Consider the following 24,616-nt stretch of genomic DNA (forward strand, 5'->3'; position numbering starts at 1 on the left):
AGCGTAACCTTTGCGATCAACTGGTAGATCGCGATTGACGTATTGAGCGCCCCTGGTATAGGAATATACTTTCTGCTCAGATTTAGCCAAAGGCAGGAAAGTTGATTGGACGGCGCTCCACAGTACAGATGGAAAATGATCCAAAACACACTGCAAAAGCAACCCAGGAGTTTTTTTAAAGCAAAGAAGTGGAATACTCTGCAATAGCCGTGTCAGTCGCCAGATCTCAACCCAACGGAGCATGCAATTCACTTACTCGAGACAAACCTAAAGTAGAAAGACCCGCAAACAAGCAACAACTGAAGACAGCTTCAATAAAGGCCTTGCAAAGCATCACAAAGGAGGAAGCACAGCGTTTGGTGACGCCCATGGATGCCAGATTTAAGGCAGTCATTGCCTGCAAAGGATTATCAACAAAATATTGAAACGTAACATTTTACCAAGGGTTATGTTTATTAGTCCAATTACTTTTGAGCCTCTGAAATGAGGAGCGTTTGTATGAAAATAGCTACAATTCCAACATGTTTAATCATATATTTTTGTTCACCCCCTTGAATTAAACCTTAAAGTCTGCACTTCAATTCTGTTGTAGTTGTTTCATCTGTCATCCAATGTGGTGACATACAGAGCCCAAATCAAGAGGATTGTGAATCGATCAAAATCATATATGCATATGATTTTTGACATGTAATCGGAAAAGTGCAAGAAATGACTGATGATCCCAAGAGACTATTGCTGCTGTCGATAGTAGAACACAAGAAAAATCAAATCGCCGGTGATGTCTTATTAGGTGTAACTTCTCTGTCTATTAAAGATGGAATGACTGGATGTGTTTATCACATGAATCTGATGACCTTGACCTACATGGCAGCGGGAACTCAGCATCAGGTGATCAGTTTCATACTGCCGTCCGTCACAGATTGACACATAATTACAAACATAAAGAGCAGCGGTCTGCTATATGTTAAATATTATCTGCTGAGTATCTTTTTTAATTTGGGTTGGGTATTTCCTGGGTGGTCATGTTTAATTTCAGTGAAAAAAGCCCCAGGCAAGGCTCATTTTGCCTATATTTGCAATTTTTTTTTTCCCCCAAAAATTGAAAACCCGCATTCTGATTGCATAAGCGTCAAGGACTCAGACGCAAGCCTTTGGTTTGAAATGTAACAAATATGACAAAGAGCGGATAAAGAACTTATCAACACTGTATATTCATGTGTATGGTTGTTTATTTATGGAGCTACAGGGCTGTAGTTTTATTGCATCACGTTTTGTAACGGAGGGACACCCTGGAGGGAGGTGAGGTTCCCAAAATCAAGAGATTATCACAAGATCAGAAAATTATTTTTAAATATCCAATTAGAGAAATAGCAGAAATAAAGAGATTTCCCTCGTTTCATGTATTTTTAGGAACTGATGTTTTTTTTTCCCTTCACAATCACCACCAAGACGGGACTTTGAATGATTGACCAGCAAGAGGGTTGTTTTTTTTTTTTTGTTTTATTTTTTGTTTTTTTTTCTCCAAAGAACATCACGCTTCATCCTCCTCTTCATCCTGCTCCAACCCGTCCCCACCCCTCTCAGCGCGCTGCGCCTCCGCTGCTGCAAGTGCGTCATGGCAACTGGCGCCTTCCGTCGAGCTCACCGGCGAACCGGCTGCAGACCGAGTCGGTCCTGACGAGTGTCTGCAGGTGCATCCACCCCGCGGACTCGATTAGACCAACTTTTACCCTTGATGTTATTATTACCACCATCCCAAGTGTTAGTGTTGTATTGCAGAAGTATTTACGCAAAGGGTTCCGATTTTTTTCTTTTCTCCTTTTTTTTTCTCTTTTTTTAGTCCACAGAGGCGCTCCCGGCTTCGCAACAACCGAGCGATTTCAGAAGAAAACTTCAGAAGGTGTCATGCAAGTTTTTGTGGCTGTCATTTTGGCTTATGGGGTGTCAGGTAAGTTTAGCAACTCTTCCTACCGGCTCCGCGGGGCGTCTTTTGGCGTTAAGACTCCCGCAGGCACTCGCCGTGCGTTTTGTCAGTTAAACCTGCACCCATTTCGACTGCTTTAGTGGCTTTTTTCCCCCCTATTAGGGGAACTGAATATTTAGTGTGAGCTCATGAAAAATAAGTGGGACATTCTCAAGCTGAGAGGTGTTTTGTGCGGAAAAAAATAAAATGTAATTGTGCCAAGAGAATAATTCTAAATATGCCCCGCAAACGTACAAGTCTAGGCACTAAAATCACTGGGGGCTCTAGAAAGATGTACTGTATAAGTACTCCCTCTGCAATCCGAATCGCAACTCATTTATTTTCTAAGTGGCCTGCAAATTTGAGATACCATAAGAAGTAGGAGGCAATTGAATTGGTGCGTTCACTATTCCCCTGGAAGGATCTCCAGTTCCCGCAAGAAGAAATGTATCAAGTCACATTTGTTATGTCCAACATGTGGAAGGCACAGGGGATAAATGTTTGTAATTTCATCAGGATTTTAAAGACCCAATCCCAAAAGTGTCAGTTCTGTAGCGTAATTTGATTTTTGATCCCCGGGACAACTTTAGCTATCAAAAAAAAATCTGTTCTCCGAATTGCCCCCAGTAGTTGACTTTTGCCGGAGCAGCAGCAGATGTGTCAAAGCACTGGAAGACATTCACAAAGAGACTTCAAAAATTGTTTGTGGCGTCGGGGCAGAGCCCTATATTTTTTTCTGACAAAACACCCCAAAGTATTTTCCGTACGTGCATTTCTCTATCGCATTAATCATTTGCTAGAGTCATCAATATTTCATTCCGACGGATCTCTTTGTCAGACTTAAAGGAAAGGGAAAGTAATATAAGTAACCTTGACCCCCCCCCTTTTTTTGGCTTAAAGTGCATGAATTATAAAATCTATAAAATCCAACAGATTCTAAAGCTGAACACAATAACATATTAAAAGAGTAAATCACCAAATAATGGGAAAATCAGCTAGCCATCATGAATTCACTTCAGATAGTGGTTAGTATAAATCCTTTTCCTGCTCTCGTACCAAAGCAGAACTGTCTTTGTTATTTTTGTCACAGAGGAAGCAGAGTCGGAGTAGTGTAGTGGAGTGAAGGCTGCGGCAGAGGACCGCATATCTGGATAGGTAGCCGAACAACACAACCACCTTAGTCTTCTTCTTCTACTCCTTTCGGATTTTCCTTCTGGGGTCGCCACAGCCAATCAACCTCCTCGGTCTAAACCTATTCTCTGTATCCACTTTTCTCACACCAACTAACTTCATATCCTTTCTCACTGCCTCTGTAAATCTTCTCTATGGTCTTTCCCTAGACCTCCTGCTTCGCAGATCCAATTCCACCACTTTGTCCTCTGCGCAGCCTTTGTCCTCTTGATCTTCCTTGTCACCAGATCAATCCCACAAACCACCATCCGATGCTGTCTGGCTTCACTCTCTACTTTGCAGTCACCGATCTCTTTCAGGTTACCTTGTCGGTACAAGATGTAGTCTACCTGCGAGCTCCTACTGCCGCTCTTACAAGTTACCCCATGTTCCAGTCATTTCTGGAAAAAAAAGGGGTCCGCTACAGCTATTTTCATCCTTTTTGCAAAATCTAGCCCCATCTGTCCCTCCTCGTTCCTATACCAAATCTGCCCGTCTCTTCTTCATCCCCTCTATTGCCTTCACCAACTTCCCCATTGAAGTCTGCACCAATTACCACCCTGTCATCTCTGGGGATATTCTGCATCACTTCATCTAACTCATTCCAGAACGTCCACTAACAACACTGACCATCACACCTTCAATTTCCAGTTTCAGACTCATACGTCTATCTGACATTCTTTTCACCTCCAGAACATTCCTAACAAACTCCTCCTTCAAGATAACTCCTGCTCCGTTTCTCTTCCTGTCAGTACCATGAAGGTACAACTTAAAACCTGCTCCTAAGCTTCTAGCCTTACTATATTCACACCTGGTCTCCTGGATACACTGTATATCCAACTTCCTTCTCTGCGTCACATCGACCAACTCAGTATCTTTTCTTGTCATACTCCCGATATTCAAAGCTCCTACACTCCCAGACTCTTGCCTTTCCTCTTCTCTGCTTCCAAACACGCCTCCTCTCCTTCTCTGACCTACGGTAGTCCACTTTCCACTGGTACCCTGTAGGTCATTGGAACCAATGGCGGTCGTTGTAAACCCGGACCTCGACCGATCCGGTATGAGATTATCAGAATTCATTTGCATTTTTGGTTTTGGCAAAAGTTTTACACCGGATGCCCTTCCAGACGCTGCCCGCTGCATTTATCCGGGCTCGGGGAGACACCGGCCCGTGTCGCCCTGAGGCTGCATTTAATACAACCACCTTAATATCTAAGCCAATTATTGGTCAAATGGATTATTTGGCAACCCCAATTTCAGAGGCTGCAACTTTGTTTTCCTCAGCTGTTTATCTTGAAGGTAGTATCTCCACATGTGGAAGATTGAGTTTGTCCTTGACAGCTGTGCTTGATTGATAAGGAAAATTAATCAACCACGACTCTTGTTTTTTTTGTTTGGTATGACTGTCTTAAGTGATTGGCATTCAATCGCTCGTGCACTATAAAATGATATATACATTTCCTTTTGATGCACTCGGAAAGGAAAATTGAAGAGTGTTTTTTTTTTTTTTGTGAGTGTATTTTTTGTAAATGTTGAAGTTTGAGTTGGGTTAGATAGTATAAACAGTGGAAAATATATTCTATTGAAAAATAGAATATAGTAAAACCAGTCCAGTTGCCACACAAAAGATTTTGACAAGAATCTATTGGGGAAAAAAAAAAAACAGCACTTTCAATTGTCACATAAAAAAGGTAGAGTTGTCTTTTTTTCCTGCTTGGTCTGCCATTGCAACTTCACTAATGGTAGCTGAATTGGTCAATAACCTGCAACTGAAGTTGAACAAAGTATGTGTACAGGAAATCGAATCAAGCAATCTTTTCCAAAACCTCACAGGACACGTCTGGGAAATTTTAATGTCCAAACAGCATGACTTTGGCAAGTCGATTCTGATATTCTCGGCCGGAACTCCAAAGTTGAATTTCAGCGCAAGCCTGAATATTATTTTTGCCTAAAATGTACCACCTGATAAACCTGGAGTCTGGTGTCTGACATTAAGGTAAAACGGTTAAAAGTACTGTAAATCAGATACGCAGTGTTATATCAAAATGAATATATCTTCGTTTATACATTCACCATCCATTATTTAAAGTAATACAATGATTTAAATTCAAGTCAGTACTGGCCAGTCCTTTTTTTTTCTTTGTCAAGAGAAAAGTACATTGACATTGTCAGAATGTTGTTCAAAGCGAAAAGTACTCATTATGCAAAAACACTTAGTTTACAATATTGAATTGAAAAACATAATTTATTTACCCCTCAGCGCATCATGCCAATCATCTTAAACAGGCGTCTCAGTCGCAGTCCTTTCATTCCTTTTGGTTGCTTTGTGAAATTGGAAATTCTCTCAGATTGTTTATATAGAGGGGAGAGAGAATAAAAAGTCTGTCAGTCACTGTGGCATAGATATGTTTACCATCTATCCTGATCTTTTGCATGCCAACGATCAAGTTTATCATCCGGCTGTACACATAGCCCGGCTCTTTTTGGCATCTTCCTCAAACAGACATTGAAGTTTTAACTTCGTAGCTGTTCTCTTAGCCTCTGAGAAATATGTTGCTGTTGCTTCCTCCGAATGTTTGTAAATTCGACAGCTCGACAGCTCGATGAAGGTCTTGCTATTTTTCTTGACGGTTATCGCTTTTTTTGAGACGGATGTTTGAATGTGAGCGGAGGGGAAAAAAGCGATTTTAATCCTGACGCTAATTTGGACGAGCTTGTTTTTGTCTGTGTCTGGTCTGTATGTGGCGCTTGTCTTTTCAATTATTTTAATACAAATTGTATTCGCTGAAAATAAACTGTTGGATACGCGTACACATAAAACATTATAAAAATGAACTGCTCATACATTTTGATTTGCACACTTCTCATTATACAAAACACAAAAAAAAGAGGTTTTAAGAGTCTTAGCATTTCATGTAAAATTACACATTTAGGGATGTGAATTCTAAATGGGGACTGTTTCCCCTTTGTAACATAGGCTATGTAATTTGTATTTAACTTAATATGATCCTAGTAATCGGAACAAAGGATTTGAAGTCATGTCGGACTACCGTTCACTCAAAATATGTGCCATTCAGGATATAGGAGAATTAGTCAGCGGAAAGGTTTGAGCTGTCTTATGAAATTGTAGTGTTACGCTATTATCTCAATGCGACTAATTTCTTTCATGCTTCATATTAGTCACAGTCTTTGAACTATAGCTCTGGAGTATCCACTGCTTCCTAGCATACAGGGATGGGAATAAACATAAGTTGTGGAAAGTTTTAACCAGTCAAGTGTGATTGCTCTTTTAGTTCTGAAAAATAGAAATTTAAACTCACCAGACATCGCTCTCATATTCCAGTCTCGATTGCAACCGTGCACGCAAAGCAGAAATACTCCACGGATTGAAGGTTTATTCCTTTCCGTATTGGGTTCGGTGCCCCTTTCTGTGTGGAGTTTGCATGTTTTCCACGTGTCTGCGCGGGTTTCCTCTGGGTCGTCCGCTTTCCTTCCACTGTCTAAAACATGCAGGAGATTGATTAATTAGGAAAAAAGATAAAATTGCCCTAATGTGTGTATGAGAGAGAGAAAATATTCATCTATGTCTCTATATGTGGACAATGGATTAACTGATAACCAGTCCAGGGCGTATCGTGCCTCTCGCCGAATGACATTTGGGACAGACTCCAGCATACACGCCGACCTCAGTGCAGGATAAGCGGAAGATAATGAATGAATGAAAAAAAATGAAAGAAAGAATCTTTACAAAAAGAGAAAGGGATAGACTTTGAGATTAGTAATCTGCAATTGTTCAGTGACTGAAACCCTTACTCTTATTTTTACTGTTGAAAGAATGTCACTTTTTGATTTATATTACCAGACGCTCCGACAGTTTTCGAATCATTAGTGGTTTAAAGTTCAAATGATGCCAAGTTTGAGGTCATCCACGTTTCTATCTTTTTTACTTTCTCACTTTTTACCAAGTTTTGTTTTGTTTTAAGTCAGCAAGGCCCTGTAATTGACTGGCGACCGGTCCAGGGTTTATCCCACCTCTCGCTGGGATAGTTTCCGGCAGCCTCTGCAAGCCTAAGTGTAGCATAAGCAGTGGATAATGGATGGATGGGAGTCAGTGAATTTTGGGAGATATCTGTTTTCGCAAGTCATAGAACTGAATAAAGTTTGTTTTGTGGTTAAAAAAAATAAAATAAATCCAAAAAGCTAACAGAAATGTCCTAATTTATTTTGTGCTGGACTTCTCAGCAGTTTTATGAGGAGTTGTTTTCCATTTATGGGACATATCCTGCAATGCAACTGCTTCAGGCTCTGAAATATTTTCACAGACTAGATAGATGGATAGATACAAATTCAAACAAATAATGCTCTTAATTTAGGAAAAAAAAAAATCCTATTCCAGACAATGCCAGTATATATTTCTTTCATGTTGTATACTAGTACATTTGCAAGACATTTTCAGGAATTAATCATATTTATTGTAAAAAAAAAAAAAAGACACAATTTTTTTCCACTATTTTGATAATATTTCTTATTTTATTCTTATTTTATTTTATTTCTTATATTATTTAATTTTTCAACGTTTTTCAAGGGTAGTCACTTCCACTTGTGGTATCCGTGATTTATTAGAGTTACCATGGAGGAGTGGCACGGTTGTGAATCAAAGCAGCAGATAAGTCCTTGCGGTGAGTGCAGAGATGAATGAACATTTCCGCCCAATTCCTCTTTGAATTGCCAATAGCCAATTTTTACTGATTTTAATTTCACTTCAAGTCCGAATACCCCATTTACACTGATTTGCAGGTGTTGACGTACCTCTGCTGTCAGCAAGACCTTTTCAATGATAGTACAATTTATTTATTTTCGAACCCTACTAAGACTCTGCCTTTGACTTGCAAAATACAGATGGTGAAAAATATACAACTGTGCTTCCAGCTTGAGGATTAGTTTAATAACCAGCCAAAGACCTAACATTCCACTGAGATTCCTCCTTTCCTGCAGGCTTTTTAAGTCTGTCATAGGATAACAGCATGAAATTAAGATAGTATAAATTTACAAGGCTACTATTTTAATGAGGAAATCATAAATACGGTTGTGAATAGCAGAGTTGCAAATCAAATGCATATTTGAGTGAACACGTAATCACTGCTCTTTAGTTCAGAATACTTCGAAGCGTTAAAGGTAATGCTACACATCCAATTTTAATTTTTTCTCACTGTCTGTTCTTAGATGGATGTAGTGCGTGGTTTATCTTCACCGTCTCATTTAGCAAAAGAGGATGAAGAGGACAACCAGAATATTTAATACTGTATAATTCTTCTTTTCCTTTCGGCTTTTCCCTTCAGGGGTCGCCACAGTGAATCAACCTTCTCCATCTAACCGTATTCTCTGTTTCCTCCTCTCTCACACCAACTACCTTCATATCTTCTCTCACAACATTCATAAATCTTCTTTGGTCTTCCTCTACACCTCCTGCCTGGCAGCTCCAATTCCAGCATCCGTCTACCAATATATTCACTATCCCTCCTCTGTCCATGACCCAACCATCTCAGACTGGCTCCTCTGACCTTCTCACCAAAACATCTAACATGTGCTGTTCCTCTGATGGACTCATTCCTGATCCTATCCATCCTGGTCACTCCCAAAGTGAACCCAAAGTCTCCCAAAGTCTCTCTCTGCTTCCAAACACACCTTCCTCCTCTCCTTCTTAGACCTACAGTAGCCCAGTTACCATTAGTTCCCTGTAAGTCACTGGTACCAGTAGTGGCTGTTATTAACCCGGACCGTATGAGATTATAAGGTTTGATTCGCATGTTTGGTTTTGGCAGAAGTTTTACACCGGATGCCTTTCCAGACGCAACCCTCTGCATTTATCCGGGCTCAGGGAGACACTGGCCCGTGACGCCCTGAGGCTGCATTTAATAATGCATACTTGATTGTTAAAAATAATGACATGGCCATCTTTTCTTTACAAAAAACACAACAGTCCCAAGTTATTTTCATAGAAAATGTCAAGACATCGCTTAAGATTCAAATTTGATGGGCTGGGATTTTGGCTGTTTTTAATGACTTTTGTCAATTAATCCTAGATCAGAATAATTGGAAGTCATATTTTTGTAAGCAAGTCATCAACTAAATGATTGACGAATCTGCAAACTGCAATTCAGCCATAACCAAATTCTGTCCTGCGGCAAAGCAAGAAAAAAAGAAGTATTAATAGTTGAATTGTTATATATAAGAATAAGAATAAGAACAACTTTATTTATCCCGAGGAAATTGATGTGCCAGAGTTTCAAGTAAAACAATAATAGATAATAGTAGGAAGGAGGGAGAATAAGAAATACAAATAAAAATATAAAGTGTCAAAGTCAAGGCTATAAAGTGTTTTAAGGTCTTAAAAAGTACAAAGATTTGAATTTGAATAGATTTGAATCTTTTAAAGATTTGAACATTCCACTGTACGCCGTACTATGTTTTTTCAGTGTATGCGATAAATAAGAATAAGATAAGAACAACTTTATTTATCCCGAAGGAAATTGTTGTGCCAGAGTTTCAAGCAAAAACATAAACAATAATAGATAATAGTAGGAAGGAGGGAGAATAAGAAATACAATAAAACATAAAGTGTCAAAGTTAAGGCTATCAAGTATTTTAAGGTCTTAAAAAGTACAAAGATTTGAATATAATATTTGAAATAACTTGTGTCGTATTTGTTCATTTATTAGTGAAATTCAGCAGAAATTGACTATTTTCTCAGCCTTGAATACCATCTATTTAAAAATGAAGTCATTCCTCTTGTTGCATCTCCTGCCTGATGACCTGGACTATCACGTTACAAAAATGTATCCATGAGTAGCTGCATTTCACCACCCGGTAACTCATGCAAGCTTCTATGCAGCCACAATCTTCTGGCCACGGGTGACATATTGAACCTCTGATAATACTCTTTCCAGGCCATTGCACTGTCCTGCCCATGCGCAGGGTCTCTTCACACTGTTTGATTAGGTCATAGTAAAGTCATTCTGCAGCTTTTCGCAGGGATTAGAAAGCGAGGAGGAAATGGCTTATAGCTCTGTTTGATGGACTAATGTTTATTCTGTAAAATTGTCTTCTCAGAAATTGAAACGCCTGGTATGGATAAAAGCTTTGCTTTGCATGCAGATAACCTGGCTTTTAAAAACAAATTGAAATGACTGCCAAAATTATGACAAGATTGATTAAGAGTGTTCGGCAGGATGCTTCAAGAATGTCAGTAATATTATATACAATTAAGAAGTATTAAAATATCAAAATATTATTATATATTATATAGTATTACATATTATATATATATATATATATATATATATAAAACATATATTATTATAAAAATAGAATAAAATATTTTATATAAATTAAAAAGTAATATTATTGGTATTATTATAAGAGAAGTCAGAACCATATTATGTATTTAGAAAGAAAACCCAAGAACGTGAAAAATATATACTGTACCAAACTGAAGATTAGCCACTTTAGACATACCCACACTTGGATTTAGATTATACATAAAATGGATTTTTCAAACATTAGAATGTGTTTGGCATGAGTGAAACATAATAACAAATAAAACAAATTCAAAATAATACATTTAATATATGCTTCCCTCTATAAGCGTGGAAGATATTCACACAATTCTCATCATTAAATTTTTCACATGAATTCACATGCATAAAGCTTAAAAAGAAAGACAGCTAAAAAGTTGCTCTGTGACTTATCTCACTAAATTTGATTATGATTAATATCCAGTAACTTGAGCCTTCAAGGACAGCCTCAAGGTTGTCTGGCGTGGGATTAATGGAATCCTGATCCATGTAAGCAGGCATCAACTTCCACGGGAGATAAAACAATGACAAACTCTTAATTGAAAACTCTTTCTAACATATAAAGTTCTACTTTGTGTAGTCACTCATTCAAACAGTGTCATGATAATTGTCATAGTGGCAGAAATAATTTCAAAATTCTAAAAACCTTCCGTAAAATGATACATATTAACGGGTTATTTATTCAGCAATTGTCAAATCCTCCTTCAAGAAAAGTACATACCTTGGGTTCCTTCATATGAAGTCACCTGTGGTCTTGCAGAGATTAAGAAATTGCTTGCAGAGCTCTGGGCCAGTATTTGAGACTTTACTCAAAATCAAAAAGAACACGCAATCCCACAGCGCAACTGCAAGATCAATCATGAAGTGCCGAGGTGGTGAGTAGAATCCTTGTCGATTCTTAAATGAAAAGGTAAAATTTAAGAGTCTTACAATTGGTAGAATTAATTTCATGTTCTGGTGGTTAAAATCCAGCTGCCAAACTCAAAAACAGCAAAAATTAGTGTTACGATATGCCAACATTATCTCCAAACAAACAAAAATAATTCAGTAGTATGATCAACAGCTTGAAGCTATTAATTTGATATGATACTGACATTTTCAGGAAATTGGCAAAGAAAAATATAAATGTGCTGGATATTTCTCTGAATTTTTTTTTGCCTGATACATCAAATCTGAAAAAACATTTACAACATCCAACCTTGAACTTGGAATCTTAACAGATAGATAAACTCTTATGCCAATTGTTGTATGAATATAAATTGAAATAATACCTGATTCATAAATATCAATGTAATATCTAATTTAAGGACATTTTATCAACTCAGGGTTATAAATAGTTTGACCTCTAACTGTGAAGATTTACATGAAGGAACTTGAGCAACATCATTTACACAGCTACACAAACATGGATGCAACCAAGAGAGACATATTCATTTTTCAAGGAGCTCGAACACCATTAGAATATCCAGCAAGGGTGTCTAAATTGGATTTTTTTTTTTTTTTTTTTGTGATATTACGTCTTCTGCACATATCTTCTCATGTAAGGAGCTGCCATCAGCAAGGTAGATCAAAACATCTCACTGGCAAAAGACCAAAACAAGACACTAGAGATTTCAAACGCTTTTCATTCAGACTGCAAAAACAATTCTTATGTTTATTTTATTCTTTTGCACACAAAAGCTTTAATGATATTGTAAATGACATTGCACAATAGCATCCGTGTTTTGTATATAAACTGTACATGTGTGCAATACAAGCCTTTTCAAGCTCTTTTTATGTGGCCAAAACAATATGAACAGCTGAGGCATTTCAGCATGCAAACATTTGTGCTGTTTCAACAGCATGAATCATAGAACTATAGCAACCCTACAGGACTGTTAAGAGGAAGTTCTGTTAATTCCTGCTGGCTGTGAACATGTTTTGGATGGGGGCAGCGGGGTGTGCACGATGGTGAGTTTCAGAGGCGCAAAGGTAACAAGTGCTGTTGATTTTTGATGTAACCGTTTGAATAAAAGAAAAGTTTACCAACCACTCTTAATTGTTGATCACTTCCCGTAGGATGCTACAGTACTCTACCTGCTAAATTATAAAATCGTCCACAGTGAGTATATACCTGTGTCTAGGAGTTTTTACTGGCTTATTAACAGGATGTTAGGGAGGGAAAGATTTCTAAGAATGAGGGAGACTACAAGGGTATTAGTTGATGAGACATAATAGGACATTATATTAAAAACTAATGGAAACTTGCCTAAGATCAGAAGTGACCATTTGTGAGCAGTAAGTTAGAATACCACCGTTGCAGTATTTTCTTTGAGAATTTGGATAGTGAAGCTCAGATCTGGAAAAAAGCATTGGACAGGGTGCAGAGAGGAGCTGTGGTACAGTGCAAGGAAGTCCGGGGTCACAGCAAAGTATTTTACCGTGGTGCAAGAGATGTATGCTCACTTTGAGACAGTGGCTGACAGTGGCTGATGAGATGAGAACAATTTTATTTATCCCGAAGGAAATTGTTGATCACCTGTGAGTCCATTCTTGTTCGCTATGGTGATGGAAAGGCTGACAGATGAGGTCAGGCAGGGATTTTCTACAGATATCATTGTGATTTGTAGAGGACTGAAGGTTATTTGCAGTATGACAGTATATACACTGTGTGTTTGAATGAGAGTGGAACAGTTAGGCTATAGGGAGAAGAGATGAAGAATAAGGAGGATTCCAAGTACAGTCGTTATGGTCAGCAGTCCAGAGAATTCAGAAAGAGGTGAAGAAACATGTGCTAGCAGGCTGGCATGGGTGGAGAAAAGTGTAAGTGGTAATAAGTGACAAAAGAGTATCAACTAAAAGGTATACTAGACAGTGATGAGACCAGCGGTGCTGTATGGTTTGGCGAAAGTGACATTGAAGAAAAGACAGAAAGCAGAGCTAGAGATAGCAGACATTGAAAATGGCAAGGTTGTCTGTGGATGACAAGTATAGATAGCATCAGGAATGTGTCCAGGGTCTAGACGCTCTCAGTCCAAGCCTGCGTCACATGCTGGTGCATTGGAACCCCCGTCTCGCCATGTTTGGACGCACCTGGAATGTTGTTTTTCGAAAAACCTGGAAAAGTGTCTTTTCCGGTGCTATGTCAGTGGAGGAATGCAATTTCTCATTTCTGACAGAAAGATTTGGAAAGTACCAGCTTTTACTTTGGTTAGGATAAGATAAAGATGCCAATATTGATGTCCACATTGTGCTTCGTGGTTCATTTAAACGTTCTAATACATCGATATGTGACACTAAGAGAAAATTGGCCACGTGGTTGACGCACTGGGATGAGAACGTGTTCCGGATGGCAGCACTTTTAGATGTTTTCTAGATAAGGTCATGGTTTTGGAGATGGTCTGGAAATCTATTTTAGACACTAATGAGTATATTGGTAGAAGGATGCTGAGTTTGGTACTGTCAGATAAGTATCTCAGAGGAAGACAGAAGAGGAGACTTATGGATGTAATGAAAGAGAACATGAAGTTTGTTGGTCTGAGAGAAGTGGATGCGGAGGATAAGGTTGAATGAAGTCAAACCATTGGCTGAGTTGTCCCATGAAACGACCAAAACGAAAATAAAAGAAGAGCCCTACATGTCTCAAGCAAAGGATAGAGCCAACACGCAGTCAGAATAGGTAAGGATGAGCTAATATTAAGTGGGAAATATGTTATTTTGACATATTTCAGGATGATATTTTTGACCCTGTCTGGTAGATGTTAAGAATAAGGGAGTCGTGATGATGCATGATCATTTCAAGCAAAAACATAAGAAAAAAAATAACACAAATAAATGTTAAAGAAGAAAGACAGGAAGATCAGGAGCTGCTTAAATGCATAATGGAGAACTTCGATGATTTATTGGTGTGACTTAGCAAAATTTTAATTAATTCTTAAAAAGCAATTTGACAGCCGTAATGGATAGGTGGGTTGATTGTGATATCAAACGTTTTGTTAGTTGCTTTATGAAATGAATGACCTAGAAAGTTTATTAAGATTTTATATTCTTCCATTTTAAAGGTACCTAGATAGTGTTTTTAAGACCTCAACTCTTCTACACCTTTGTATCCCAGACCCCTCCCTTCCAGCTCAGCATCAACCTTCCACACATGCTTATAACTGGTGTTCTCATTGCAGCCAATCTAAGGTTGTTTTGTTCCTCGGGGCTTTCACTTGTCAGCAGTAGCCTCCTTCCATTTATCTGGACGCCTTCTTTGCTCTAAAGCAGGGGTGTCAAACTCATTTTCACCAAGGGCCATAACAGCATCATAGTCGCCCTCAAAGGGCCACATGTGACAGTAAAATGTAACTAAATGTAACTATTCCTTAATGTTAAATTAATCAAATCCAAGATGATAAATCAAATCCCATCTTTCTTGAAACAGTCTTCCATCTGTATCAACTTTTATCTTCCTGGACATTTAGGGATCATTTGTATTTCTCAGTTTCACTTGTTGAAAACGGCGTTAATGTGGATATACCGCGATCTAAAAGTGGGATGCCGACACTTCGCGGGTAACGTGATCGGCATGAATTGCGGGAAAGGTAGTTTATGATCAATGTATGCTATTGCCTTTATTTCAAGAGGTTCTCGCGGGCCACATTTGGCTCGCGGGCTGTGAGTTTGACACATGTGCTCTAAAGGAGTCCCAATTATAAAAAGAAACAGAAAGCTGTTTTTTAAGAGTGCCTTTTTGAGGGGGATAAAATCTGTTGACCAACGGGAAGCCAGTGTAGCACTGTCATATAAGAACTAGTAAAATGTGCTCCACTTTCTTGATGTTTTTCAGGACTCTGGCAACGGTGTTCTGGTTGACTTGTATCTCCGAGTTTTTGCCAAGACCATGTAGAGACCCTAATAAAATAGATCTTCCGGAAAAAAACTTATTACAACTGTAATTGTATTTAATTAGAGCTATTTAGGGTCTTTTCAGTCTATGATTACACCAAGAGTTTTCATTTTTTGGCTGGTAATTTGTAAAAAGCACTGACCTCCTTTTGTATGCCGGAAATATATCTGAATATTTTCCTTTCCAAGTTTTTTTCACACATTTAATTATCTGTATGCATTATGTTGGCAGCCTGATTATTGTTTTTTTTGGACATAAAAAAAGGTTTTCCTCGGCTGAGACCGTAGAGGCATTGTAGTTCACTTCTGGGAAATTGTATTGATTTTGAACCAGCTATGAGATTGATAAATATAAATGCCCCCTTGTTCACGAAAGATAATATACTGTGATTTTATCAAATCATTCTTCAAATGAAAACACTCAGGGCCCTGAGTGGGGAATTGCAGAGTGCATTTGACCAGATATAATGTAGTGAAATATTTCTTTTGAAACATTTGTTTTCTTTTCGGTAAGAAAAATATTTAGTTTGTTCTGTCTCAAAGTTGTCTCGTCTATTTAATGTCCTGATTGCATCATTCCTACAGTGACCCTTGCACTTATGTAACACATGTGTGCACATGTAGAGGAGGAAGTAGAGATTCTTTTTTTTTTTTTTATGTGTTTACACATTTTGAATTAAGGGTATTTACTTATTGTTCTGATTCGCAGAAACTTAAAAAACATCCTGGCAATGATAATCCTGTGATTCATTCACTGGTGCTGTGTTGGATGGAAATTCAACAGTTTAATGCTAGTATTCATTGTTTGTTTGTTTGTTTGTTTGTTTGTTTAGAAGTTTTTTAGGCCAGTGTGCAATTACATTAACCACAGAGGCAGAGATGTTTGTACCAGATTGTAGCTCATAGCTAATTTCCATTGATCTGAACATTATCTGAAGCAAATTTTTCCAGCCAAACCAGTGGCAGCTAAAGATCCCTTATGCTTAACAGTAACTCCATATAATTTCGAGTTTAATGGGGAAAAAATCAGGAATGATCCAGAAAAGATTCATGAAAGTTTACACTTTCGTGCGGCAGTGTGTCAAAATGAATGACTTGGAAAAAAAAAAAGTCAAACCAACAGCGCCATCCTTAGTCTTCGATCACTCGGCAGCGAGCTCTCGACATAGGGGTCCTAAATGTCAAGGCCTGGCCGCTTTTGGTCGCGTTTGAACTTTTAAAGACGCCTGCCCAGAAATGGCAAAGACATCTGTTCTGTGGGGAGCGAGCCCAGTCACTGGCTTCAAAACTTCCCAGTTAAATATTCAACCAGCTGTGAAACTGACCCTGCTTTAAGATGTTAGAACACTCATGACAAGATAGCTTCAGATGACCGTCAGTTTATTGTGAAAAACCAATAATTCGATGTAAAATGAATCTCGAGAAAAATGCTGAGCATTTATATACGGTCAAATAGGATTAACGGGTAATCCCATTTTAACTTTTGTTAAAATGCATTAAACATTAAATTGTTCTTACACAGTGAGAAGCTGTCAACTTTTAAATTACAATGCAATTATGCTTCTGATCAATTGATCAGTGATATTTAAAATAGGCTCGGAATTGTTTTACTTAACCTTTTGTAGCAGACAGTAGCAAAAAAACAAATATTGACTTTGATACTAATACCTTGTTCATTACTTAGAAACTCAATAATTTAATTCCTTGTAATGGCTTGATACTACATATAGTATACATCAGTAACAGAATTGCCACAAGGATTTAGAAGTTGCAATTTTAATTAAAATACATTGAGTTAATTACTAATCTATGAGCCTATTTACAGTATTCATTGCCTCAGTAATAAGTTAGATCCTCCACATTTTCCACATGTAACTGCTGCATTGCTGTATGTCAAACATTAATGCCATCACTTCGGTTTCTATCAAATTTCGGAGTAACATCTAAAATTGTTGTGTCACTACTTTCCTCCTGCATTTCTTCTCAGAATGTCGCAAATTCTTAATAATAATACTGTAATAATACTGCAAATTCAAAATTGAGCAATTTTGCTCGTATCTTTTTGATCAAGGGCAAAAGCTAACATTTTAATAATGTAATTTATAATGACTTAGATGCTTCTTCATGTTTTTGCTAAATTATATTTAACAAATACATGGTAGATGAAAGTGATCTAGCTCAATTTTCTGGTGTCTCTAAGCCAAATCCTTACAAGTGCATTCATAACAGCACAAGCAGCTATTTACGTTTTTAAGGGCTTTATTTTTTAAGGCTTCCAGCATGTTCCAGCTACAGAATGGTTGTGTTCTATCATCTGTTCGCATACTTGAACTGCTGTTTTGTATAAATCACCCTTTTTGTTGTCATTCTGGTGATTCTCTTGTATTCAAGTAGGCCATGTAAGCGAACTGCCTTGGAGAAAACTTTGCAGTGAATGGAGTGATGTTTGTGAATGCAGTTTGATATTCACAGGTTTGTCAAGACAAACATGACATGGGTACAAGTGGAAGATATAGGAATATGCTGCTCGCAGACTTGATTCTTTTAAGTTAGTTCTTATTTTCAAGTGAGAAAACAAATCCCCCCCCTCAAAACCAAATCTCAGAGGGTCTATCTTGGGCTGCACTGTTCCACCAGACCGCTTGCCCTGTATGACAGTAAAATAAATTTTTACTGACCACAAGCCAAAGTAAATGAGGAAATAATTGTCAAAGTGCGGTTCTCAAAGATCAGGAAGAGAGAGTGTGTGTTTAGCAAGACGAGCAAGGACTTTCATTTGTGACAAATTCATGAGTGACATTTCTGTACTCATTGTTTATCTAACGCTATACTTCAGTTTGCTGTGGAAGACAAATACGGTGAAAATGATGATGTTAATGAAATAAAAATAGATTTATTTATTTTTATTATTTTTTTCATGAACTATACCATTGATACCAGTCTATCCATTTTCTTTAGCTCATCCAGGGGTGGTTCGTAGCAGCTGTGAAATGAATAATTTGACCCAGATATCATACGGCAACATACTCAAGACCTCTAGGGGTTCCCAGGCTAGAAACCATTTTTCTGTCAACCATACTGAATTGCTGCAGTTAGATATGCCCTGAAAGCCTCTTACAGAAGGTGTCCTCACCAGATGCCCGAATTCTTTCAAGTTCAAGGAATGGCAGATCTAACGTGTGCTCTGCCTAGACAGCTGAGATTTGTCCCCATTTCTGTTTGACCAAGCTTGTCCCCATGGAAAAGCTGCTTATTTTAGCCACTCGTGTCACTGCTGAGAACTAGGTGATATTGCATGTATTGATTTGAGGAAATTAAACAATCTGCCTAGAATAGTGAGAGTAGCTCCAAAACCTCAGTCATCAATCCACCCATCTTTTGATCCGCGGGAGCGGCTGTCTAAGTAGAGAGACCCATACACTGCATGCACAATTATTAGGCAAGTTATTACTTTGACCATATCATCATTTTATCCATAATTTCTAACTCCAAGCTGTATAAACTTGAATGCTTATTGGATTTAATGCGCATCAGGTGATGTGTATTCATTAACGTGAGAGGGTGTGGCCCAAGGAGATCAACACCCTATATCAAGGTGTGCATAATTATTAGGCAGATTTGTCTCCTCGGGAAAAATGGGCCAAAAAAAGCAATTTAACTGACTCTGCAAAGTCAAAAATAGTATAAAGTCTCTCAGAGGGATGCAGCACTCTTGTAATGCCTACGATATTGGGGTGTGATCATGGAACCATCAAACTTTTTGTTGCAAATGGTCAACAGGGTCACAAGAAACGTGTTGAGAGGAAAGGCGCAAATTAAGCGCCAAAGATTAGAGAAGTATCAAGCATGAAGCTACCAGGAACCCATTATCCTCCAGCGCTGCCATAGTCCACGACTGCAACCTACCTGGAGTGTCGAGAAGTACGAGGTGTTCGGCTCTCAGAGACACGGCCGAGGTAAGAAAGGCTGAAACCAGACCGCCTCCGAACAAGACACATTCGTTGAAGCATCAGGATGGACTAAGAAATATCTCAAGACAGATGAGGGTGACTCTTGACGGAGCGGATGGATGGGCCAGTGGTTGGATCAGTAACGGAAACAGAGCTTCACTTTGACTCAGACGCCGGCAAGGTGGAGGTGGGGTGCTGGTATGGGCAGGTATTATTAGAGATGAGCTAGTCGGACCTTTTCAGGTAGAAAATTGACTCAAAATCAACTCTCAGACCTACTGGCAATTTTTAGAAGACCCTTTCTTCAAACAGTGGTTCAGGAAAAAGTCTGCATCTTTCAAGATGTCTTTCAAGAAGATTTTAATGCAAGGCAATGCCCCATCACGTGCATCAAAGTTCTCGTGGCTACAAAAGCTTACAGGGCTGCCTTCTTCACTGGACTTAAACCCTAGTGAGAACTTTTGGGCCCTTTTTAAGCAGGAAATTTACAGTGAAGTTAAAGTACATCTCTCTGAACAGTGTCTGGGAGGCTGTGGTTGCGGCTGCACAAAAAGTTGATTCTGACCAGATCACCAAACTGACTGTCTTTATGAATTGAAGGCTTGTGACTGCTATTGAGAAGAATGGTGGCTATATTGGTCACTGTGGCTTTTTTTGGTTTGTTTTTTTTTGGGGGGGTCAGAATTGAGTTTAACATGTGAACATAAACAAGTGAGATGGGGGAAATCTTTTTGTTCCATTTAGTTGCATATTTCTGCACACTAATTGCCTGATAATGGTGCACATATAGATATTCTCCTAAGAAAGCCAAAACTTCATGTTTACTAAAATGTTGAGGTTCAAGGGTTTTAACATTTAGGATTGACCAAGAGCGCTGCAGTTGTACAATAAATGAAACTTGCCTAAGAATTGTGCACGCAGTGTACTTCCTTCTCTGCCACTTCAACACATTGGAGGAATCCCAAGGTGTTCCCTGGCCAACCAAGAGATAAAGTCCCTCCAGTGTTTCCTAGGTCTTCCCCAGGGAACTCTTGGTGGATGGGAAAATCTCACCAGTGTGGCATCCAGAAAGCATCCTGACCAGATGCCCAAGCCACTTCATCTGGTGGCAGCTTTTTAAGGGCCTTAATTTCCTTTTGCAAAGCTTCCAGCATCTCCTAACCACAGAATGGTTGTGTTATCACCTGCCTTGCCTCATATCCTGCTGGAAGTGTTTCATAAGTGGAGCAATTTACCTGTTCATGCTTACTGATTCGGTCATTTTCACAAACGCTTGAACTGCTATTATCTATGAGGCCATTCTGTTCTATAAGGCCATGTAAGAATGAACATACTCTGTTCTACTGACTCTTTATGAAACTGAGAGGACTATATTCAAGTAGGCCTTGTAGGCACAATGCCTAGAGCAAAACTCTGCAGTAGATGGAGTGATATTTGTGTATACACCCTGTGGTCCCGCTTCTTATATAGGACAACCCTGGTCTGCCAATCCAGAGGCACTGTCCCTGACATCCTCGCATTCCTGCAGAGGAATGTCCACCAGAACATCGGACAGAGCTCGTCCAGCCTGCCGCTGAGACGCTTTTGAACTCCCTTGTGGACTTCAGCCCCACGCCCAAGACTCCCGAGACTGTTTCCTCAGTGGAAGACGTGTTGATAGGATTGAGGAGGTCTTTGTAATATTTCCTCTGCTGACCTTCAATGTCTGAGTCGAGGTCCACAACAACGCATCCCCAGCATTCGCTGTCAACAGAGCACTGGACCAGAATGTCCTTGAAACCTCAGTTAAACAGTGTGAAATGGCAACCGCTTGCCCATCACCTGCTGTTTGAGGTATTCTCGTTGCATTGCAGAGCAGCTGGTGCCAGAAAAGACAAGGTAGCACTTGTGGAGTGAATGTGTTTAGATGATAGTTTTAAAAACCTCTATCTAATGCAGCACAAGGTGCTGTCTGAGAACAATGCATCACCATTTTTACATCTATTTTCAATTAAATCAAGCTGGGGCAAAACAGAATATAATGAGGGACATAATTCTGAATTTTTTTTTTTTTTTTCCCCCTCCATAAACAGAATTATCTTGAACCAAATTGCTTTTGAATATGAAATAACCTAGTCTGTTTGACATCCAGCAGGTGATTAATTCTTAGAGCTTTCTTTTTTATTTTAAACTCAATAAATATATTAGAACAGACCGCACTGCTATGGTCCAGACGTTATAGTCAAAATATGGCCACCTTTTCAAAAAGTTGAATATTGTTACACCGCAAAATACCAGTGGGATGTTGGAAAATAGTTACTAGTGAAAGCACAAGTTGTATTGAAAGCAATATTCAGTCATTCTGTCAAAGCATTATTTATTTATTTATTTTAAACTATATTTGGAGATGAAATGGCAAATTTAGCTTTCAAAAAGAAGTGATTTGAGTCTTATTTTGAAATCAAGAAGTATTTGATGGCTAGTTTTAGCAGATGGCGAGAGATGGGTACGACTGCTACGGCCCCACCAATGCAAACGCCAAAGTCATACGTGTTCTTAATCTTTGTGTGCACGGCAGGCGTGCCGGCTTCGGCCTCATCAATAATTTGCTGCTTTTTGTATTTGAAACAGAGGAATGATGAGTTCCTGAATCAGGAATTAAAATGATTAACCGAAGATTGAATGAGGGAATTCATTATTTCTTCCAGCTTACTTAGAATTTGAAGTACATTTGTGTCTCTGATGCTGTTTATATATTTGTGGTTGATTAACATTCTGAAGTAAAACAAAACCGTGGCTGCAAATGAATTTTAATCAGAAAGTATTCACTGCATAAAGAATACTAATCAGCTCCCTGATGCACTGATGATGCCCATTGATGATTTTTGCTTGTACTAATGCATACAAAATCTTTATAATTAGAGATGCTGAATACAAACGATAACTGATATTTTTGTCAAGTGCTCTTGATATATTTAGTTTTCCACGTGGTCTGGTAACCCAGGAAAATAAGACAATTTGTAAACAGTGTTATAATCACCTTAAAGTGTTCATATCACCTTAAAACTAATATTAATGTTCCTACAGTGACATTCATTGGCAAGAATGTTTGAAATAATTTATGAATATGAAATGAGGTTGCTTTATTTTTTTCCACAGAAAAACAGACCTGAATATATAATTTTTTCCCCCATATACATTCTGATTGGTAAAAGACCACAGTCCTCAAAACTTCCACAGAGAGGAACGATCTGATTTATGGGTATTTGTCAAAGTGACTTTATCATTGAAAATGTTTTGTATAAGTCCTGGAAAATGCCCCCCCCCCCAAAAAAAAATAAAAAATAAAAAATAAAACCTTAACCATGTCTCTTCTCTTCAGAGGACAAGTGGCTAAAAAGTAAACACACATAATCTTCAACTTGCCTTTTTTTTTCCTACATTATGATCCCTTTATAGCACTCAACATTACGGCGGAAAAGGCAAAATGCCCCCTTGGATATTTCCCCTGTGGCAACCTGAGTTTATGCCTCCCTCAACTCCTGCACTGCAACGGCATGGATGACTGTGGAAATCAAGCGGATGAGGAGAACTGTGGTGAGTTGTTGGTTCTACTTTCATCATTCTTTATGAGGCCACACAGCGTTGTCATTGTTGGGGTTCCATATCCGAACCACAGCACAAAAGTAACTGTTATATGTGCTTTGCTGTTGTGGAATTCTATTCTGGAACTAATCCTGGATCTATGAAGGACTTTCCTCATTGGTTCACTTCTTTCCCAAACTAGAAAATACTCGGCCCAATGACTAATTCACTTTTTTTTTCTCTAAGGTGGTTAAGAGTTTTGTGTGTGTCCATGCAGTGTGACTGAAACATTATGTTTGGTGTCTACCATGTATTTCAGAACAAGGTGTCATTTATGTATAAAACACACACAAAATGTTACAGAAAATTTGATAAATTGCAAGGCATGAAAAGTACACGTTATAGAAGCTACAGACATCACTTTAACAGAAATAGCTGTATTTCCATAGAGATGTTGTTCTTATGCATTCAAGCTTTTGAGAAACTCAAAATTTAATATCATTTTTTTATCAAATGAGTCATACATTAATATGTTCAACTAAAATTACAATACAATAAATTTTGTTCATTTGTCATAAGCTTGTTAAATTTTTTGATTTTCTGACCCAAAGTATCACTGTAAATAATTCATTATAGTTGTGACCATGTGATAAATAGTCTACATTGTGCATAACTTATTCCATGCTCTCTTTTTGTTTCACATCATTTTGATGTATTAAACTGAGACCTTATTTATTTTGTTGTAGGCTTGCATACATTAATATGTATAAACCAAAACATATCTCTTCCTCAGTGATGACTGGCGAGGTGATCGATGAGAAATATGCTAATATGACCAACTATCAATTAAATTTAACATACAGCAACGATTCTAAAAGAGAGTGAGGGGGCTGAACGGAGGGTTGAAACGGCTAATGTCTGCGCTCGCACAGACCGTGGCGACTTAAGTTTGCTGTAAGAGACAAATTGTTGATGTCAAAACTGTCAAGAGGTGTGTTGGAGTGTGAACGTGCGTGAGCAGATGCTTTTAATGAGTTCAAGCCGGTGAGTCGTTTAATTCGTAGCATCTGCATCTTTAATGCGGCTTGATGATAAGTAATGGAAAAGCATCTGTTCAACAGGCCACAATTTGTTACTGTACAGTGTCGCTACATCCCCAGTAATGTGGAAATAACAAATAACTAAAAGGCCATTACAGCAGCTAATATTTTCACCAAGCCAGTTAATTTAAATCATCCCGAAGAAGTTAAACTGAATGACACTGATCTTTTTTCAGATATACATTATTAAGATAAGGATCTTTGACTGATAATCAAAACAAAGAAACTTCAAAACAACAAAACATCCAACTGTCAAAGATCTTGCAAAAGTCTCTGGTTTTAAGTCCATTCTATAAGTTTTACCGGGTCATCTTGGGAAAATGAATGTGTGTTTGGGAAAACACTTGACTTGTACAGCTTGTACTGATGTCTGCGGCAGCGAATAGAAGAATCAAACTTGATTGGCCTGAAAAATGTTTCTCTGTGATTTTCGGAAATTCATCGCTATTTTCAAAAATGATTCCTTGCTATGTTTGAGTAACGTTTTGCTCCTTTTTAAGGCAATATGCTGAGTTCCGAGCAAGATTTTGGTTACTCGTCGCGGTTCGGGCGAGCGTGTCGTTCAGTCCTGCACTTTTCCCACGGTTTTCAAAACGACTTGCTGTGAGAAAGAAAGTGTTTGCCACAAAAGATGGACGTGAGCTG

General features: G+C 38.4%; 1 protein-coding gene across 1 annotated transcript in view; it reads left to right on the forward strand.

The window, feature by feature from the left end:
• Nucleotides 1–1,802: 1,802 nt before the first annotated feature.
• The window catches only part of rxfp1 (relaxin family peptide receptor 1), an 89,776-nt gene continuing 66,962 nt past the window's right edge, over nucleotides 1,803–24,616 (forward strand). Inside the window, exons 1-2 of the mRNA XM_086158546.1 lie at nucleotides 1,803–1,948; nucleotides 22,746–22,883. Of these exons, the coding sequence (XP_086014672.1) occupies nucleotides 1,906–1,948; nucleotides 22,746–22,883 (181 nt within the window). The 5' untranslated portion in view covers nucleotides 1,803–1,905. The remainder of the gene's footprint in view (nucleotides 1,949–22,745; nucleotides 22,884–24,616) is intronic.

The sequence above is a fragment of the Fistularia commersonii genome, chromosome 13 (assembly GCF_037954325.1).
Source record: "Fistularia commersonii isolate RoL2024-O1a breed Wild chromosome 13, RoL_Fcom_v1.0, whole genome shotgun sequence".
Classification (NCBI taxonomy): domain Eukaryota; kingdom Metazoa; phylum Chordata; class Actinopteri; order Syngnathiformes; family Fistulariidae; genus Fistularia; species Fistularia commersonii.